Source organism: Oreochromis aureus, linkage group 18 (assembly GCF_013358895.1).
Source record: "Oreochromis aureus strain Israel breed Guangdong linkage group 18, ZZ_aureus, whole genome shotgun sequence".
NCBI lineage: Eukaryota > Metazoa > Chordata > Actinopteri > Cichliformes > Cichlidae > Oreochromis > Oreochromis aureus.
In genome coordinates this window covers 24974072-24992998 of record NC_052959.1, presented here as the reverse complement: position 1 = coordinate 24992998, position 18927 = coordinate 24974072, and the positions used below count along the sequence as shown (strand labels likewise).

The following is an 18927-nucleotide window of genomic DNA, read 5'->3' as shown; positions in this document are numbered from 1 at the left end:
GACTGCTGTGTAATGAATGCATCTGGCTCCAGACTTAGTTGTGCATCTTCCTCTGAATATTTGCAGTTCATTGTAATTGGTAATGTTTGAAAAGGCTTATTTGTATTTTGTAGTCTTTTAGTTTTTAGTTTAGTTTCAGTTTTAGTCTTATTAGTTTAAATTGACAGGGTCTTTCTCAGGGGTAGAATTTGGGTAAAATCTGAATATTATGCTTCGTCACACAGGTTGTGTGGACAAATGTTATCAAACTGAAAAAGGCTAAAACTTTAAGGACATTTCTCTTTTTTATAATTCATTTTAATTTTCCACATTCAAAAACTTGTGTGGGTTAGTTTTAAGATTTAGCCCCACCACCACACATACATCAACAGTACATATGAGCGGGTGGAGGGAGGTTTGGAGTCTTCCTACACCCCCGTTCTCTGCGGCCTGCTGGAGCGGGGGGGCTAGGAGGAGGAGTTGGCCGTCCGACTGGGGTCTGGTGTATGGGGCCTCCCTGCTGCTGCGGAGTCAGGGCGGTCTGCTTCTCCCCACCGCAGGGAAAAGGGTTACACCACCTGAGTCTGGGTGCAGTTTCCCCCTCCAGGGGCAGGGGTACCTAGACTCGGGGCTTAGAGTACGCTTGGGGAGTGTGATTGTGTGTACAGTGTCTCTCTATGTCTGTCTCCACGTTGGGTGAGTGTTGAGTAATTGTATATGAGAGCATGAGGGTGGGAATAGATGTTTGTATCTGTGTGTGCCTGTTTGTCTGTGTCTATATGTCAGGTTGGGTATCAGACGCCACCTCTCTGGGGACATCTCAGGCCCTCCAAGGTTTGGAGGCCCATCTCCCCCCACCACTTCCCCTGCCGGTGGCGGACGCCCTCAGACATCGGTGCGTTGGTGGTTCTCTGTGTCCGGGGGTGGGCGCCCAGGTACCCACCGGCTCACTCCTTGGCGGCTGCTTATTGGGGCGTGGAGCCTGGGGCTCGCTCGGGCCACTTTGGGGATGGGGTGCCCTCGGCCTCACGGCCCGGGGCTCGGCCACTCAGGCACAGCTGGCTGCCGGCAGAGCTCACGGGCACGTCACTGCAACCCCCCCTGGCTTCTGCTCCGCGGCTGCTGAGTGACCCCTCATCTGGGACTCTCCTCAGCTCTTTCTGGGATAGTGGCGTGGCTGCCCCTCTGTTGGTCTTCCTTGGTCTCTTGTGTTCTGAGGGCCTCTGGATGTCTGGAGTCTTGATCTCCTCCATGCCTGCTTCATGCCCTGGAGGTCGGGGCAGTGGCCCCCCACACCCTCTAGCAGATCGTTACATGAAGGAACCTTTTAAAAACAAGCGCGTTCATGCTCACAGGTGTACACACGGGTAATCACACACACAAACTACACCCTTTTTGGCTCCTACCTCAAAGCACACACTGCGCTGTCGATCTCACGTGCTGCACAATAATGTTTAATATTTAGTATTTACTGTCATATTCCCATATATCATTGTGATCTTGTTTATTACTCTCGTTTTCTTCTGCTTGCTTTCTTTTTTCTTTCTCAACAGTTGATCCAGGTGATCGATATATGTATTTTTTGTCTGCTTATTCTGTTGGTTTTTGTTTTTTGCCCTTTTTCCCCGTCCCTCTTCTCAGGTTTTTTTCTTTCCCTCTTTCTTTCTCCACGTTCTCTCCTCCAGTCAAGTCTGTCCCGTATTCAGCAAGTGAAAATAAAATAAACAATAAAAGTTGAATCAAATGGACCATTACGGCAAGGCTGGGATGGTCCATTTGGTAAAAATAAATCCGTTGGGCATCTTTCTTTGCCTTTAGACAATAATTCTGATGGCAAAAGAACCAAACGGGACAGGTTTAAAAAAAAAAAAAAAAAAAAAAAAAAAAGATTTAGCCCCACCTAGTTTGGTTTATCCTTCTTTTTTTTTTTAAAACCAGGAGGCCAAAGCCTATCAAAGAGGAGTACAGCCTACCAAGTCGCTAGGCTAAAGCCATTCCTGCTCCCATTCACCTACAATCAATTTAGAATCCATCAATTTGACTTGCATGTATTTGGACTGGTAGGAAACCACAGGGAGAGAATACAAACTCCACCCAAAGGTGCTCCAGCGGATTCCTGTCCTGCTATGAGACTAGTTCCAGTTTTACTTAATACAATAATAAAACCTTGTGAGGCTCAGAGTGAAATGAGTCAAAGCGTTCAACCAAACAAACTTTATTTGCACACTTGGCCGTGTTCATGTATAAAATGCATCAAGACACTTCACAAATGATCCCTTCCCTTAATTCAAGAGTTTAATGAGGCCCATAAAAACTGAAGAGGGGTGTCACTTTACAAGCAGCAAAACAGAAAAAAAAACAAACCCAAAAACCTGTAATATAGATCATAGACTGTATAAAAGGTGGAGGCAGCTTCAGTGTCTGAAAAGTGACGCCAGAAGCAGAAAGTACCTTAAAACTGCTTTCTTTCTAATGACCATCAGGGGGCGACTCGAGTGGTTGCAAAAGGACCTCGGGTCCTATAGAAGTGTATGTGGGAAAGACCCTCACCCCTGACTTTTTAAACACTTTCCTAATGAGCTGGTGGTTTCAAAACCCAAAAGAAGGTGACAGCAAATACGCTCATCAAGGCTTTAGAACAAGACTTCACTAACCAGACCACGGCATCATGGTAGCTCCAGCCGTCTTCCATACTGTCTATGGTTTGGATGAGTAAGTACACAAACTGTCGTGAATAAATCAGTAATAAATCAGAAGTTCAAAGCCCATGTCGTGCATGGTGAAAAGTTTCACAGATAGATAAGATACACCTACTGTAGAGGATCTCTGGAAGCACATCACTGGAGGCGTTTAAATACTTAATCGGAACTAAGGTGAAAAGTGTAGCTTCAATGCTCCCAGGTGAAAACTTTAAAGGTCTCTTTGTGTGTTTGTCTATCGTAGACGGAGCATCTTCCTAAAGTCTTGGCTTTTCAAAGATGTGATGTTTCTAACTAACTAACAACAGATGGCAGTAAACATGGCTAATTTGAGTTGGTTGCATCCTCTACAGACAGTAAGTACAGTATATGGCATTTAATTACATTAGGATGAGTAGTAAAGGACAGAGAGAAATACTAAAGCACCGATTCCTATAATGGTTGGCTTCAGTCAGTGAGGTGAACCCCACTGTGTGAAAAAGGATAAATATCCTAAGGGGTGGTTTGGAGGAACTTGAAAGCACAGGCTCAGGTAGAGGAAGTTTAGCCCTTACAGCCTGAAGCCTGTCGTAGCCTCCTCACAGCTCATCTCCAGTGTGACCTTGGTTGAAGGCGTCCCCTGTCAGCTTGTCCTGAGCCTCCTTCATACCGGATATAACTGAGTAGCAGAGAGGGAAGAAAGGCAGAAAATAGAATAACCATGAACTGCTTAAAGTTTGGAAGATATATCTGAAGTTTTGTTGTATTTGTACAGCAACAATGCAAGACCACAGTCATCTTAAGGTGCTTTAAGATGAAGGTAAAGACCCTACAATATTAAAGAAAGATCCTTAATGATCCAGTAATGTATATCTAACTACATGGTGACAGTAGGGAAGAAGAACTCCTTTTTTAAAGGAAGAGATCATATTTCAGGTGATTTTACATCACATGATGGTTTAATCTTAAGTGGGCTGAACCAGTGCAACTCTCTTTCTGTCAGCGTGAAGAGGTCCAACTTCACATTTATTCCCTCAGATGTCTTAATATGAGAAAAACTAGCTGCTGATTAATTTCTTACATATTACTCAGTTACTTTGGTAGCCATCGGGGAGGTTTTTAATCAGCAGGACAAGCTGTAAAACTTACACAAATACAGTTAAACATCATAAAATTTATACCCTACCTACTTCACATTTTCCAAAGCCACCTTGTTGGGTTCATATTGGAGTCTTTGCCAGGCTGATTCTGGCCCCTGGGCCTTATGTTTGACACCCCTGCAATACAGGATGGATCCATGCTTTCTTGTTGCTTATGCCAAATTCTGACCAGACCATGGCAGTGTTGTGTAATCGAGACTCATCTGACCAGGCAACATTTTTCCAGTCTTCTGTTGTCAAATTTTGGTGAGTGCATGCAAACTGTAGCATCAGTTTCCTGTTCCTAAATAACAGGAGTGTCCCCCGGTTTGGTCTTCAGTTTCTTAAATATATCCTGAGCAGTCTGGTACCAACAACCTGCCACCTTCGAAGTATTCTGATGCTCAGTTGGAACTTCAGTAGGTTGTCCGTATGCTTAAATGGATTGGCTTACTGCTATGTGATTGGCTGATTAGAGATCTGTGTTAGCAAGCAGTTAAACAGGTGTACCTAAAAAAAAAGTGTTCAGTGTAGTCTGCAGTACAGTAAATTTCATCTCTCCTCTTCTGAAATTTGTTTTTTGTCCTGTTTTCTCTCTTTTCTACCCCTCAGCTCCAAACCAGCCAGAACGTCTTCTCCCTGAGCCTGCTCTTCCTTTTAAAGGGGAGTTCTTCCTCCCCACCACCAAGTGTTTGCTCATAGAGGACAGTTTGTAGGATCTTATAACATAAAGCGACCTTAAAGTGGCTGTGAAGTGAATTTAATATCCCACCAACAGAGAAATGATCATCTGGACTGTTACCGTGTTCTGCATTGCTGTAAAAGTACTTGTAGTTGGGGTTCCCGTTTTTGTTGGTGATTTCAGGATGGACATGGCCGAGCGGATCTGTGAAGGAAATAAAGAGGAAAAAAAATTTAGTTGAAACAGATACAACAAAAACTGTGTTTTTCATTTAATCTAAGATGTTCTTGACGAATAATTCCTCATATGCTATTCTGATGTTTATTTATGAAGAGGTGGGTTTTATTAGAAAGGTCTGGGTGGTGGTGCAGTGTGGTGTAGGGCTGGGCAGAGTAGCTCAAGGAGCAATGACATTGAGCAGCACAGCTGTTGTAGCCATACATCTGTTAATCAGCTTCTCCTTTGATGTAGCAGCATGGTGAGACCTGCCATGCTGGGCAGTTCCCAGCACAGCGCACAGCTTTTTCTTAGTATAACGTGTGTCTGTGTGTGTGCAGGATAAACTAATAAAGACTGCTGGCTGTCTAAATCACCGGCTTTCAACATTTTGATGATCAAGGCACACTAAAAGGGAAAGAGACATTTTTTGCCATCCATAAGACAAAATCTCCCATCATTATGTCAAATTTTTGATGTAATTACTAAGAAAATAACTGAAAGTTAAAAACATAAGTTGAAATTTGAGTTAAGTTGAAACTTTGAGTTGAAATTTATGGAGAGACATTTGCCTTAAAAGTGTTACAAATGCATACCTTATGATCCACAAGTATAAAACTAAGATGTCCCAATTTTACACTGAGACTTGAACGCAACTTAGTCTGTGGATCTGTGCGAAGCTTTCAGCGTGAAAAATTCCCTAGTGGGCCTGGGACATGATCTGTGCATATCAGGCAATTGTGCACACGCATTTAAGGCTTTATACGTAAGCAAGGGATGTTGCCTGTACTTTTAGCTTGAGGATAATTTGGATATACACATTTTTAAAATGTTTGTGTGGATTGGAGTGCGCATTTTTGAATCCTCAAAAGTTGCACACGTTTGTAAATTTTAGTTCACGCTTCTGGACAATATCTGTAACACTTTTGAGGCAAATTTCTCTCCATATAAATTTTGACTTATGGATGGCAAAAATATTTTTTCAGTGGCTGAAACACGCTTCCACACCTTTTACAGCCTGTCTGTAACAAGTGGACCTACAACAGGGTCATGTCAACCTCTGATTCAGATCTGCTATATCCTCTCGGAAGGAATGTCTGGGCAAATTATTCTTTTTAGGGCAAATAAGTGCATAAAAGTACGGACACAATTCATTCATAAACGTTTGAGTTTATGTGTAGAGCTGCAGGAAGTTCAACCTGCCCATTAGGTCTTTTTTAAACATTTCCCAAAGAGAACTGGACGAGACTTGGTATGACAATGTTGTTTAGAAACTTTTCATTGTATTATTTATAACAATACTAACTTTGCCTTTAGTTCTGAAAACTTTCCGTTTTCTGATAATATAATGTAACCTGGACCAGAAAACTATTACTACTACCACTAACTGCACAAGGAGTCACTCCTCAAAGCTGTGTACATCAAGGCTGATTACGCCCCCGCCTTCCTACCAAGGAAAAGAATCCGAGGAATGTATCCCCCATCTGGGGTGAAGGCTTCATCCTTTGGCTCCTCTTCATCCTGGTAAAATGAGAGATTAGTGGAAACAAATCCAAAAACCGCCAATGTGTCAATTCTGGCTTGTAGCATGACGATAAAACAAGAAATAAAAGGGAGCACAAACATGATATTTTTACATCAATACACTGAAATAAACAGAAAATACAGGAAGCAGCTGCTTTAAGGTGCTTTCAATATATCCTCACCTCCAGGTTCACCATGACAAAGTTGTGTGCCAGTTCAGAGATCTCCTTGGATTCAGCAAACTTGGGCTTCAGTGCTGATTATAAAAACAACAACATAGTAAAGAGGTTATTTTACACACAATCAAATGCAAAAAGCTTTTATATTTACGGTGAAGAGGCTTAAATAATTAAAAGCCTCTGTTGTTCTTCAGTTTTTTTCAAGTTTTCAGATCTGCTGAATTCTCATGTTGCATTTCACTTGTTAGTGAAAATAGTCACTTAATTTTTTCCAACAACCCTTCCGGTTTTGTCGTTTCCTGATTGCTTTGTTTGTCCTGATTTTCCACATTACACATCTAGCTGAGATCCAAAGATGGGCTTCCTGATTAACAACAACATTGTAGCTACGATTTGGATCATTTAAAAAAGCTGATAAAAACAGCTGATTCTGCTTTCAACAGAAATATTTTTCCATGAATATATTTTCTGTAACATTTAAATTGCTAAGCAATATCCTAAGTTAATTAAACAAATATAAAACTCAATTTCAGGCATTGTAGATAGATCTCATCTCCAGCTTTTGTCATTCTTGGACTTTACTAGAGGGGCTTTGCATGACTCAAAGTTCAGAATCATCCTTGTTTAGCTCCTTAGTTCATCTTCTGTCTGAAAGAAGCTGGTTTAGCTCATCTACCTTTAAGGTGACTTTCTTCTGATTGGCTGTTCATCGTAAACAGACCCCAGGGTTTGAGCGGATGCACAGATTTAAATACATGGGAGTCCACATACACAAACACCTGACATAAGCGACTTAAAAAGGCCCAAAAGCATCTGTACAGCTTCAGGTGTTTAAGGATCTCTGCATTGCTACCTTACAGGTTTTCAGGAGCTTTCTGGCAGGCTGCTAAACCACTGGCAAGATGCCCTGCATTAAAAAAGCAGCCCTTTAGGGGCGTTTTAAAGTATCCATACAACAACCTGTTCTCGCAGACAACACAACATGTTCATTCTAGTTCATGAGCCACACATCTAAAGTTTAACATAGTAAATTCTCAAATGTCCACATTTTAACACTCAGTGAACCAGTCACTTACAAAAACATGTGATATCTTAAGAGGTGTAAGCGTAATTTCAACACCTTGTCCTGGTTGTTCAACATAGGGAGCCTACTATTATTACGTGTACATAAATTTACAGATCATAAAAGCTTCACGTGTACAGTATTTTATGCCTTTATGACTTAGACAGCTTGTCTAAATTTTAAATGTTTTATGTAATAAAATAAAATAATTTTTAAGCAGGAAATATGCAACATGTCTGGCTTTGATTCTCTCTTCAAAGTAATGTCAATCGACTAAATTCAATAATGTTCACCATGATTTTAATTACACCTAATTTGGCGTTTTTTTACTCTATAGAACAGATTTTTAGTCAGACAGTTTCTGCAAGGTGAACGGTGGAACATTATTTTACCTTTGCAGGCTCCACACCAGCTCTTGTGGATGATGACCATGATCGGCAGCCCGCTGTTAATTTAAACACATTTAAAAGTGCATCAAAACCAAAATTAAACTCATGCTGATCCAAACTGAAAACTTCTCACACTGCTCCATGTTTTTAAAGCCTGAAATTGCAGCATATGAAAAACTACACCCGCTCGTTGACAACTTGTCAATCTGCTCCTCTAACCAGGACAAAAATAGATGTATGCGTGGGTTTTTTAAACAGCTGCCTCGGGCTAATCTTTGCACAAAAGGCTCTTTGGCAGCATTTCAGGAAGTGGTTGTAATATTTTTGCTCACCTGGCTTCAGCTTCTTTCTTGGCATCTTCCAGCGTCCTCCAGTGGATGTGATCACCAAATCCTGCAGGCAGAGACAATCAATAAGCACACCCACACTGTGTATCTGGTATTGTGTTGCACAACAGGGTGTGTTTGCCCTAAATACTCAATCAATAGATAGCGGTATGAGGAAACTCTGGCAAATACAACTGAATGGCAAGTTATTTGATACTATATTGTGCTATAGCAAAAAGGGCTGAAACAAGGTACTTTATACAGCTACTTCACCAGTAATAAAGGTAGTAGTAGCTTATTACTAGTAGTACTATTAATAAGCATGGAATACATTTTAGATAAACAAAAATAAAGTGGCAAATTTACAAAAGAAAAAACTATTAAAATTAAATTCTGGAAAATTTATGAGGAAAAAAATGTAAGAAAAAATGGGCAAATTGAGAATTAAAATGTGGCGAATTTATCAGAAATAAACTGGCAAATCTGCAAGAAGAAAAAGCTGTTTGATTATAAGACCAAAAATTTTTATTTAACATCCTTTTTATTTTCTACTCTTTTCGGGTACTTCTGAATAATTAAGAATGCAATCAATGGATTAATATTTGTTTCAGTACTAAACTTTAATCGCATTCACTAGCTTGTTTCTTTTAACGCCCACTACTATTTACATACATATTGTACAACTTTTTTTTCAATCAAAATGCATCTACATTCATGTCGGGATATTTTATTTAAGCATTTATCTCATCTTCCTGTGTGCTTGGCGAAAAACATTTTATTTTGAGTGAGTATAATTATAAGTTAAAACAGTATTAATGAAGAAATCGTTAAATGCAGGTCTGTAGAGGACTTAAAGCTATAAAACAACTCGGCTAAGCTGACCAGAAAAACTACAAATTATGTCTGCCCGACAGAAACACATGCATACACCTGCTCAGTAAACCAGGACACGGATATTAGGTTTCAGGATGAAAGACATCTGGCTCTGCTCTGCTTTGCTCTCCCACTGGTGACACTATCAATGAAGCTGCACAAAGATCCTGCTTTAAATCAATCATTAACTCCAGATTTAAACTCACCTCTCCCGCTGGTGGCTTGCACAACCTCCTGGAAACACGATAAAGAGATTAAAAGCTGAAAAACTGAGAAAAGGCCGAAGTTCAGCAGAGAGGTTTGCATTTTGAGTGCTTTTCCTTGTCAAACTGCGGACGGGAACAGCTAATAGCAGTGACTGATAGTTAGCCAAGTGACCCGGATGTATAACAGCCGCGTTTCACAATAAAAGCCCCATTGAGAAAGTTGGGATTTTACAAAATAGTGCACAGGAAACAAAATTATAAAACAAACAATAGCCTGAAACAATAGCCAAAAAAAAACAAAAACAAAACCCTCACAAAGTTAAAAACTACATTTTATAATGCAAAATTATATATTATTGTTATATGACAAATTTATGTTAAAATTCTTCCTGACTTTATTTTCTGTTTTTCTTTCTTTCTTTCTTTCTTTCTTTCTTTCTTTCTTGAAAAAAAAAATACTAAAAGAAAGAAACTGGGTGGAGTTATTTCCAAGAAAAAAAATCAAAAGTTTTGTTACTAAAATTGTATCTGAGAGTAAAAAAAACTCAAAATTGCTGTCATTTGTGTGTGTGTGTGTGTGTGTGTGTGTGTGTGTGTGTGTGTGTGTGTGTGTGTGTGTGTGTGTGTGTGTGTGTGTGTGTGTGCGTGTGTGTAACGTTGGGAAGGTGTCTGGGAGCCATTTTGAAACAACTGCAGATTCCAAGATCATAACTTCAATTACCTGTACACAACTACAAGCTTCCAGACGTGTCACCACTTTTCCAAGGTCTGGAAGAAGACGCAAACTGTGACCTTCAGATCAGAGGAAACAGGTTAGGATAGGTCAGAAACAACCCAGGCACAACCAAGGGTCAAGCCTGTCATGAATTAGAAACTGTTGGGACATCAGTGTTACTGTCCACAGTGAAGTGAGTTTTACATCACCATGGTCTGAGAGGTGCTGCTTCAAAATCAACACCTTCGGGCTCGACTGGAGTTTGCAGCCATTCATATGGACAAACCAAATGGCTTCTGGAGAACAGTTTGAGCACAATGATGAGAAGTATGTTTGGAGTAGTAAAGATGAGGCTTTTAAACCTAGGAACACTTTTCCCATTGGTCAAGCATGGTGGTGGTAGCATTACGCTCTAGGACTCTTTTGCTGCCAGTGGTACTGGTACACTGGCTAACATTAAGCTTCTAAAATGGCCTTCCCAAAACCCCAACTTCAACCTCTATTAATAATTTGTGGACTATGCTTAACAGCCGAATCTGTGCCAGGAAACCAATTAAAAGTTTACCAAATCTACCAAAAAGATTGGTAAATGGCCTGTGTTTGTATAGCGCTTTACTAGTCCCTAAGGACCCCAAAGCGCTTTTACACATCCAGTCATCCACCCATTCACACACTGGTGATGGCAAGCTACATTGTAGCCACAGCCACCCTGGGTGAGCCACCACTGACAGAGGCGAGGCTGCCGGACACTGGCGCCACCGGTCCCTCTGACCACCACCAGTAGGCAACGGGTGAAGTGTCTTGCCCAAGGACACAAGCCGGGGCTCGAACCAGCAACCTTCCAATTGACAAGGCAAACTCCCAACTCTTGAGCCACGATCGCTGATATTTGACCAATCTTTTTGGTCAAATATCAGCGGTTGAGATGCAATTTTAACCAATCATTAATGGGATTTTGTGCATATATACCCCTGGGTTAGAGAAAATCCAAAATAAACACAAACTTGTGCACACAGTTCTTGTTTATTTAAATGAATTAAAGGTGGATATTGTCCAGTCATACCAACCTGAATAAAGAAAAAATCGAAAAAATCATGAAAAGCCCCAAATTACCATGACATTAATGTCCGTGACGAATGTATGTAAACTTCCCTAAAACTTTCATATTTTGTAATAATCATTTTGTGTTTGTGGGCGTGCACGTTTGTGCGCGCGTGTGTGTCCGCGTTTTACTATTGGCCAACGGTGATTCATTTTCCTTTTGGAGGGGCGGGTCATATGACATCACATCCACATAACCGCGTGCTCTTCGCTGCTTTGTCAGATAGTGAAGCTAGACGACGAAATTCTAATATAACACCGGAAAGTCGCGCCAAAATAAAAGTTCGAACTACATCGAAATATAGCAAATATACAATATATTTACATATGTCAGTTAATCTAAGTTTAAATTTAACTTGAGATATTTTTAACATTTGTATTTATGTCCTTTTCACCTGGATAAAAGCTATATAACATCGTTTGACGGGCGTTATGTAAACTTTATAGTGAAAATCCCAACAGGAAATGTATATGATTGCTGCTGACTTAATGATAGTTTAAGCTAAGCTGGGTGGTTAACAGCGAGACTAGTACAACTGACCGTCAGCAAATTCATTACCGCAGGTAATTTGGGGGATATTTCTCGGCAGACATCTGCGCTGGTTTGTTTGCATCATTGGATTTGAGCTTAAATTTAGTTGTCGATACCAAAGCAGGTGCGTTCAGCTGCTTTCTTCTGGCTTGATGCTAGGATTAGCTTAGCTACTCAACTAGTTAGCAGCCTAACTAGCTGCAGTTATCGTGGATGTAATTTAAAACGACAAAGCCCGGATATATCTCTTCATCACATTCAGTGTATAATGGTCAGCAGGTTGAGTATAACGATCAGATTGTCAGTCAGCTCATTTCCAGTTTGTTATTTTGGGGGATTATTGTAGCTCATGCTGGGACTATTGTATTTCAGCAGCCACATGCGGCGCTCCTTAGGCAGATGGTGGTTTTAAGAGCTGAAAAAAACAAAAACTGTTTTCTTTCCCTGTTTGATAAGCATGGGAATAAAATCATGTTAAACGTGTGTTTTTCTTTAACTTTCAAAACAGAACACTATGAATCAAGAGAAGCTCGCTAAACTTCAGGCTCAGGTCCGGATAGGTGGAAAGGTAAGAGTTTGCTGGATCTCTTCTTTTATTCTAATTATGGTAACTTAACAGATGTCACATTATGGATTCAACTCTCTTGGGTTCATTTTCCTGCTCATTTCAAGGTGTGATGGTATTCAGCTGAGGTCAGGTGTTTCCTCCTGACCTCAGCATTCCCTTTTTGGGGGAGGGCAGAACTGTGCCCCCCTTCATCTCTGGCTCTCTGGCTTTGTTCACATTTATTGTGAGGCTTTCAGTCACACACTAGGTGGCGTTATTTGTTTTTCTTGCTCTGAAATTCCTTTAACCTCACATCGACATTCTCAACATTTTTTTTTTTTTTTTTTTTTAAACTGGAGTGACCCTCAACAGACTTTTGTTTCTGTGTATACATCACAATGAATTTATGGTGCTGAAATATAGATGGATAATGTCTAGTTTAAATATTTGGGTGTGAGTAAAGCTCTTGCTTAAAATAAAGGTCAGTGGACACTACTTTAGCTGACTGGGTGGAGGAGGCGACCAGTATCTCACACAGCTTAAGCACCTTTCTTTGTTTTCTTTTCTTCAACCTACGGAAGCTTTCTGATAATTCAGCCATCACAGAAGTTTGATTTGTAACTCTATTTGCTTCAATTGAGCAGCGTGGTTTTAACTTTTGGAATAACTTCCCTTTTTTGGATGTAATATTTTGCTTACTAGTGCATCAATACTGCCCATGTTTTGCTTAATATGGTCACATGGAAGGTCACATGGTGTACAGTAAAGTATGTGTTTTGTCTGGGTACTTAAAAAAATAAATTGTACTTGTCCAGAGAAGTGACCTGTGCTGTGACACTGTGAACATAAACAGGATTTCTTTACATTACACAGCTTGGCAAAACCCCCAGTATCACCACCGTGGTTGGCAGCTTTCTTTCTTAATCCAGTTATATATAAGTAAAGAAAGCAGTGCTGCAGAAAATCCTGTGAATTCATATGTTTGTTTATGTTGTCACTCAGTGCATGCTGAGTGCTGCTGTTTGTTTCTAATGTGACATTGAATCTTCACATTACTCAGTGTGTCTCCCATATACCAATGAAGATGACGTGGTGTTTATCTTAGTTCCAAAGTGAAAACATTTCCTTTGATTTTGTTGCCTGTTGATAACTAGCCTGGAAATAGGCTTATGCTCTATTAGCTGTATTGCTGGCACTGTAAAACAGACTTGGTATAAAATTACCAAGCATCAAAATGTGTTTTCTGTATCTCTAAATGAATTCAGGTACATTTCTGAGACTGCACCAATTCTGCTTTAATTATACTGCTCGGCTTCTTTCAGTGGGATAAATTTTCTTCTTCAGCAGTTTGAGATTGAGTAACGTGCATAACCTCCTTTGGACTAGGTTATATGTTTAGCACCAGTCATGTAAAATAAGCGAACTCATTATGTCTGTCTTTATGGTACACTGCTCAGGTATTCCTAACTGGACAGATTTTTAAATTTAAAGTCAAGCATGTTCCAGACATTGTCGTCATCTACTTTCAGCCGCTCCCTTTAGTGGTCGCCATAGTAGATCACCTGCCTCCATCTCACCCTATCCCTAGCATCTTCTCTGTCATACCAACCCTCTGCACGTCCGCCTTCACTGCATTCATGAAATCTTCCCTGTGGTCTTGCTCTCTTCTTGCAGCCTGGCAGTGCCATCTTCAACATCCATTGTCCAATATATACACTCCCCCTGTTCGGCACATATCCAAGCCATCTCAGCCTTGCCTCTCTAACTTGAGCTGTCCTTCTGATGTACTCATTTCTAATCCTGTCCATCCTGATCACTACCAGTGAGAATCTTAGCATCTTCAGCCCTGCCTTCTGTCTTTTTGTCATTGCCGCCACTGCTGCAGCATGACGCCACAGCATGTCACCGCAACATGTTAATGAAAAGGTTTGGTTCTCTGTGTTTGCTTGTTTAACCAGTGACATATACACAACAGTGGTTGTACACATGGCAGGTTCTTCAGTTTTCCTACTGTTTACACCCACAATGTTGGTGCATGTGGGAAGCCTAACTTTCAGCTGAAAATTCCAAGATTTCCAACTTTCCATTTCAAATGGAGCACTGTATTTTAGCTGTTTGTGGATGTACCGGCACTGCTGCTCTGCAGTTTTGACACTAAGTACTAGTGGCCAGTGGAGGCTGTCCATTTTCTATTAGTTAATCTGTTTTGTTTTTTCTATTTAAAATGATGGTAATGAATGAGCCAATCACAATCATTCTGGGTTGTGTCAATGCAGCTGCTTCTGGGGAAATTTGGGGTTCAAAATCTTTACCAAAGACACTGACCTTGAAAATTACCTGACAACTGCTCTGCCTCCTGAGCCACAGTATTTATAGATTAATGTAATTATCTTGAAGAATGCACTCTGAGATGGGAAGAATGAGACACTCATTTATAATAATAAAAACAGGTCTTTTTCTGTGAGGGTAATTTTATGTCCATGACAGGATGACGCGTGTGACCTTAACTATGTTTGACATTCTGGTTCACTCGGTTGTGAAATCCATTTTTTTCCCCTTTAGGGAACGGCCCGCAGGAAGAAAAAGGTTGTTCACAAAACTGCAACAGCTGACGACAAAAAGCTGCAGGGCTCTCTGAAGAAACTGGCAGTGAACAACATCGCAGGGATAGAAGAGGTGAGCCATCAAAGGGAAATTAATGCTACTGTTACTCTCTGTGTCTGTTCTATTTTGATTTGTTTCTTTCTGAGGATCCTGAATTTTTTATCATTATGTCATGCGGCATACGAAAGGATGAAAGACGGGGGGCGCCTAAGTGAAGCGCAGTCATGTCATCTTCCAGTTTATTTTTAGGGAGCTTTCAGCAAATGGGCATACCATAAAGTGTCCTTGTTACATCAGAGCATAAACAAAAAAGGGACCCTCACCAGATGCACATTTTTTTTTTCTTTTTTTTGACTTAATATACATTTTGTCTTTACAGCATACTGTCTATATTATTAAGATAATTACAGCAGTTAGTTTTGTTGGGTTTTTTTGCAGGGCCTGTACAGCGTGGTGATTTTGGGCTAAATGTATATATTTTTTTGTTACTTTGGCATCAAGCATCAAATAATATATTTTGTTTTCCATTGATGAATTTGATTATGCTCAACCCAGCCCCTAGCTTAAATCTGTTTACCTTATATGCCTATTTAAATGTGCTAACTGTGGTGTTTAGTGCCTCAGGAAAACCATGATTCATAGACCAGTCTTAGATCCAACAGTCTCATACGTCTTTATTTTGGTTGAATCACATCACACACTTGCTAATTTGGAACCTGATACAGTCACATATCATAATCTGCACAGTGGGTGTTTCTGGGACCGGCCCAACCAAAACTACTCAAAGGACATTAATGCATTTGTCACAGATTCTTGAAAACTGAAATGTCATTCTACTGTACTTCTGTATTTGTAGTACTTTATTTCCTCAGAGCATTAAGACATATTTCTGTTTTTGGAATCCTCTGCCCTCCAGAGCGTCTAATATACCTGGGCTGGTGTTAATAAGCCTGACAATGCAGAATGTTGTAGGATAAAGGCTCTAATCCAGACTGTGCTGTTTCCCTCTTTCTCTCAGGTGAATATGATAAAAGATGACGGGACGGTGATTCACTTCAACAACCCCAAAGTTCAGGCGTCTCTGTCTGCCAATACCTTCGCCATCACGGGCCACGGAGAGACCAAACAGCTGACAGAGATGCTGCCCGGCATCCTGAGCCAGCTGGGAGCCGACAGCCTCAGCAGCCTGCGCAAGCTGGCTGAGCAGTTCCCACGGCAATGTGAGCATGCACACACAAAAACACACATGCCGTGTCACAATGTCAGAGTGTCCTCTGAGGTTGTGCCATGCGAATAACGGTCACGGTCACGTCAGACAGAGATTTTTTTTGTCACACAAGAGTTATTGTGGTGAGAGGAGAGACTATTGTTCAGGTGTCCCTGTTGGCAAACACGGAGCTTAAATGACTCAGGCGTTAGCAGCTGGTCATGGCTGAACTTGCTTAAGACACTGCCTCATACATTATTGTGCATTTATCCAGCAGTGTTTTCTTTAGAGTTACTGAGGATTAGACGTAACGTGACTGTGAGTCTGAAAGAATCAGAGCACTCAGAGAGTGATTGGTAGTTGGTAAAGGCAGGAACGCTTCCAGCACACGGTCTGAGCATCTAGATGATTAAGTCTGCAGGGGCTGGCCTTGTAGATGATGCACATGGAGATGAAAATAAACCCAGTGAAGCAAACATGAGAGACAGGACCATCTTTTTCACTTGGAAGCACAGCTAACCCTGTGCTGTGAATCTGTGAGTCCAACACAGGAGCAGAAATAAAGGAAAATGTCACCGTGACGTCTTCTTAGGGGCCGTTCTGCAGCTTATCATAATGTTTTGTGGTCTTTTAGCACAGCTACTATGATATTATGTTGGCAGCTCATCCTGCAAGTTGCGTGGCAGGTTCTGTGCCTCTCTCGTAGACTGTAAATAAAAGATGGCTGATGTAATTTGACACATTTCTTTTTGGACTCTGACTTTTAAACATCAGCATTAGTTAGCTTGAGTACAGCTTGATACAGCAGTCACTTAGGTGTGTAACAGACTAAATATGAGAAATATGATAATAAAATAAAACTGAAACACAAAGTTCCTGGATGACCTGTACCAAACAAACATAATATTTCTCATATAACTGTACTAAGGTGTTCCAAAAGGCACCACAATACCATTTGGTGGGGATGGTGATACACATCAGTCAGAACTACCACACCTCTAACTTTAAGCAATAACAAAAGTGAGTCACTGTCTAGTTGTGATGAAGTGATCATTTATCTCTGTAGGCCAATACAGGCTGTAAACATGCTTTCTTCTTCTTCTTTTTTTTTAAAGATGGAAAATTAGTCATTTTAACATCGGAGTCTATAACATTAAGGTTAATCGTGATACTTGTAGCTTAATTTTTCAGCCCTGGAGGTTGTTGTTTGGTTTTAATAGTGGGTTATATTTAGTCTGCAATAATTTCCCAGCAGAGCACTGCTTTGTAACAAGGGATCAGTGGGTGTTAGCATTGTGGAAGTTGCAATGTGAACCTTTAACATTTGATACATTTTTGTTTTATTTTTTTAGCAATGGACATGAAAGCGGTCAAGGAGGAAAACGCAGAAGAGGATGATGACGATGTCCCAGGTATTGATACAAATTATTATCCTTGAAGTACTTTTTGAAGTAAACAAATGTAAAATCTCACTTTAGTTTTTTATATCTGGTTTTGATCTTGCTTGGAGCACAGATAGTAGTTCATCAGTTATTTTGTGTCTTTAATCAGATAGTTTAAAGGTTCAGGGTATCAAGAGGAAAAAAACCTTTACTCCACCTTTACGCTGTCACTTTCAGCAGTTGTCAGGATCTCTTTAACCGAACACTGTGCTCTGTTTTCAGAACAAAATCAGGTGATCTTTGTTGTTTTCTGTCTTGCAGATCTTGTGGAGAATTTTGATGAAGCCTCAAAGAATGAAGCAAACTGATGATTTTCCTTTTCTTTTTTTTTTTTGCCCCCTCAGTCAACCGTTTTCAGTTTTTAATTTTAATTTTTTTTAACCTCTCACAGCCTCACAAGGGGCACTTCCTTTTGTGGGGGAACGGTTGTTAAAGGTGCGGTGCGTCATCTCCAGAGACGTAAACCATTTCGGGTTAGCCTGCAGTCGCAGCAGCACTACAACACACACACACACATAAGTTCTGATTTCACTAGTCGGTTATATTGTGGACACAGTATCTGTAACTCTCAGCACCCAAAGGACTCGCAATAGTTTAGAAATAAACTTCTTATATGGTTAAACGTGGCTAGTATTTAAGAGATTATTAAATTGCAGTTAATGTGAATGAGTGATTCACTTAACGTTATAGTTGTGATTATGAATTTAATAAAACATTTTTGGGCTATTAGCGTTTCTCTTTATTTACTTTACTGTTCAGATTTGTCAACCATATTTTCCTACCTAACCGCCTCGATGAGCAGCTGTAAAGTGGTATGGTGAGGCCTTAATGTGTGAAATACTTGTTTTCATTAATAACTGAGCTCTCATGTACTCCAGAAGTCCTAATGTCAAAGTGTAATAAATTACTGGGACAAACTACTTCAGTCAAAGTAAAATTTTCTTTGTCGGGACACTGAGTCAGATGATCTTTGGTTACAATGCATCCATGAGCTCTCATGGAAATCGGTATAAGGAAGGGGGGCATCCAGAGCTCTTTCTGGGAAAAACAATGTTGTCTTCAACACATTATTGTAATTCTATATAATTATTTAATATATAGTGTTTAAGCTTCTATAGGAAGAAAAAAACGGATCTACCTCATAGTCTCACAGTGGTTTGATCTACCAACTTTCCCTAACACGTTTATTTTTGGAAAAGTTTTGGGTTGGGTTGAATACTCGTTTTCACTCCACTACAAGGAGTACAGGCAGGTTCTTCTGGCTTCCTCTGGAGCCGGAAGAACCTGTTTGGCAGCTATAACTGGAGCTGTTTTAATTCTCGAAATGCTGGGAAAGATGCTTGAAATGCTCCTTTTAGATCCCTCTTTAGCAGAGATTAGTAAAGGAAATGAGAGTGCTAACCCTTAAGTCAAAGCCATAGCACTATCTAATAGTTACTAAAACAACAATTGAAAAGTGACTCAGAAGTGTAAATGTTAATAAGACATTTTTCCTATTATGCTACATTACATGGCCAAAACTGCT

At 40.3% G+C, this 18927-nt stretch overlaps 2 protein-coding genes across 3 annotated transcripts; one reads left to right on the top strand and one right to left on the bottom strand.

Moving 5' to 3' along the window:
• Nucleotides 1-2178: 2178 nt before the first annotated feature.
• txndc12 (thioredoxin domain containing 12 (endoplasmic reticulum)) lies at nt 2179-9431 on the bottom strand. Its single transcript, XM_031731026.2, has 7 exons — nt 9255-9431; nt 8182-8242; nt 7853-7905; nt 6401-6474; nt 6146-6215; nt 4599-4682; nt 2179-3336 (listed from the first exon to the last, which is right to left on the bottom strand). Exons 1-7 carry the CDS (start codon nt 9352-9354, stop codon nt 3257-3259), a joined length of 522 nt encoding a protein of 173 aa, XP_031586886.1. The 5' UTR covers nt 9355-9431; the 3' UTR covers nt 2179-3256.
• Nucleotides 9432-11530: 2099 nt separating this feature from the next.
• LOC116313359 (transcription factor BTF3 homolog 4-like) lies at nt 11531-18322 on the top strand. Of its 2 annotated transcripts, none has more exons than XM_031731028.2 (6): nt 11531-11634; nt 12111-12170; nt 14712-14825; nt 15772-15973; nt 17313-17372; nt 17664-18322. In XM_031731028.2, the coding sequence occupies exons 2-6, from the start codon at nt 12117-12119 to the stop codon at nt 17708-17710; spliced, it is 477 nt and encodes a 158-aa protein (XP_031586888.1). In that variant the 5' UTR covers nt 11531-11634; nt 12111-12116; the 3' UTR covers nt 17711-18322. The 2 variants fall into 2 exon arrangements, with proteins under 2 accessions (XP_031586888.1, XP_031586889.1); XM_031731029.2 differs by having other exon boundaries at nt 11561-11726.
• Nucleotides 18323-18927: the final 605 nt, after the last annotated feature.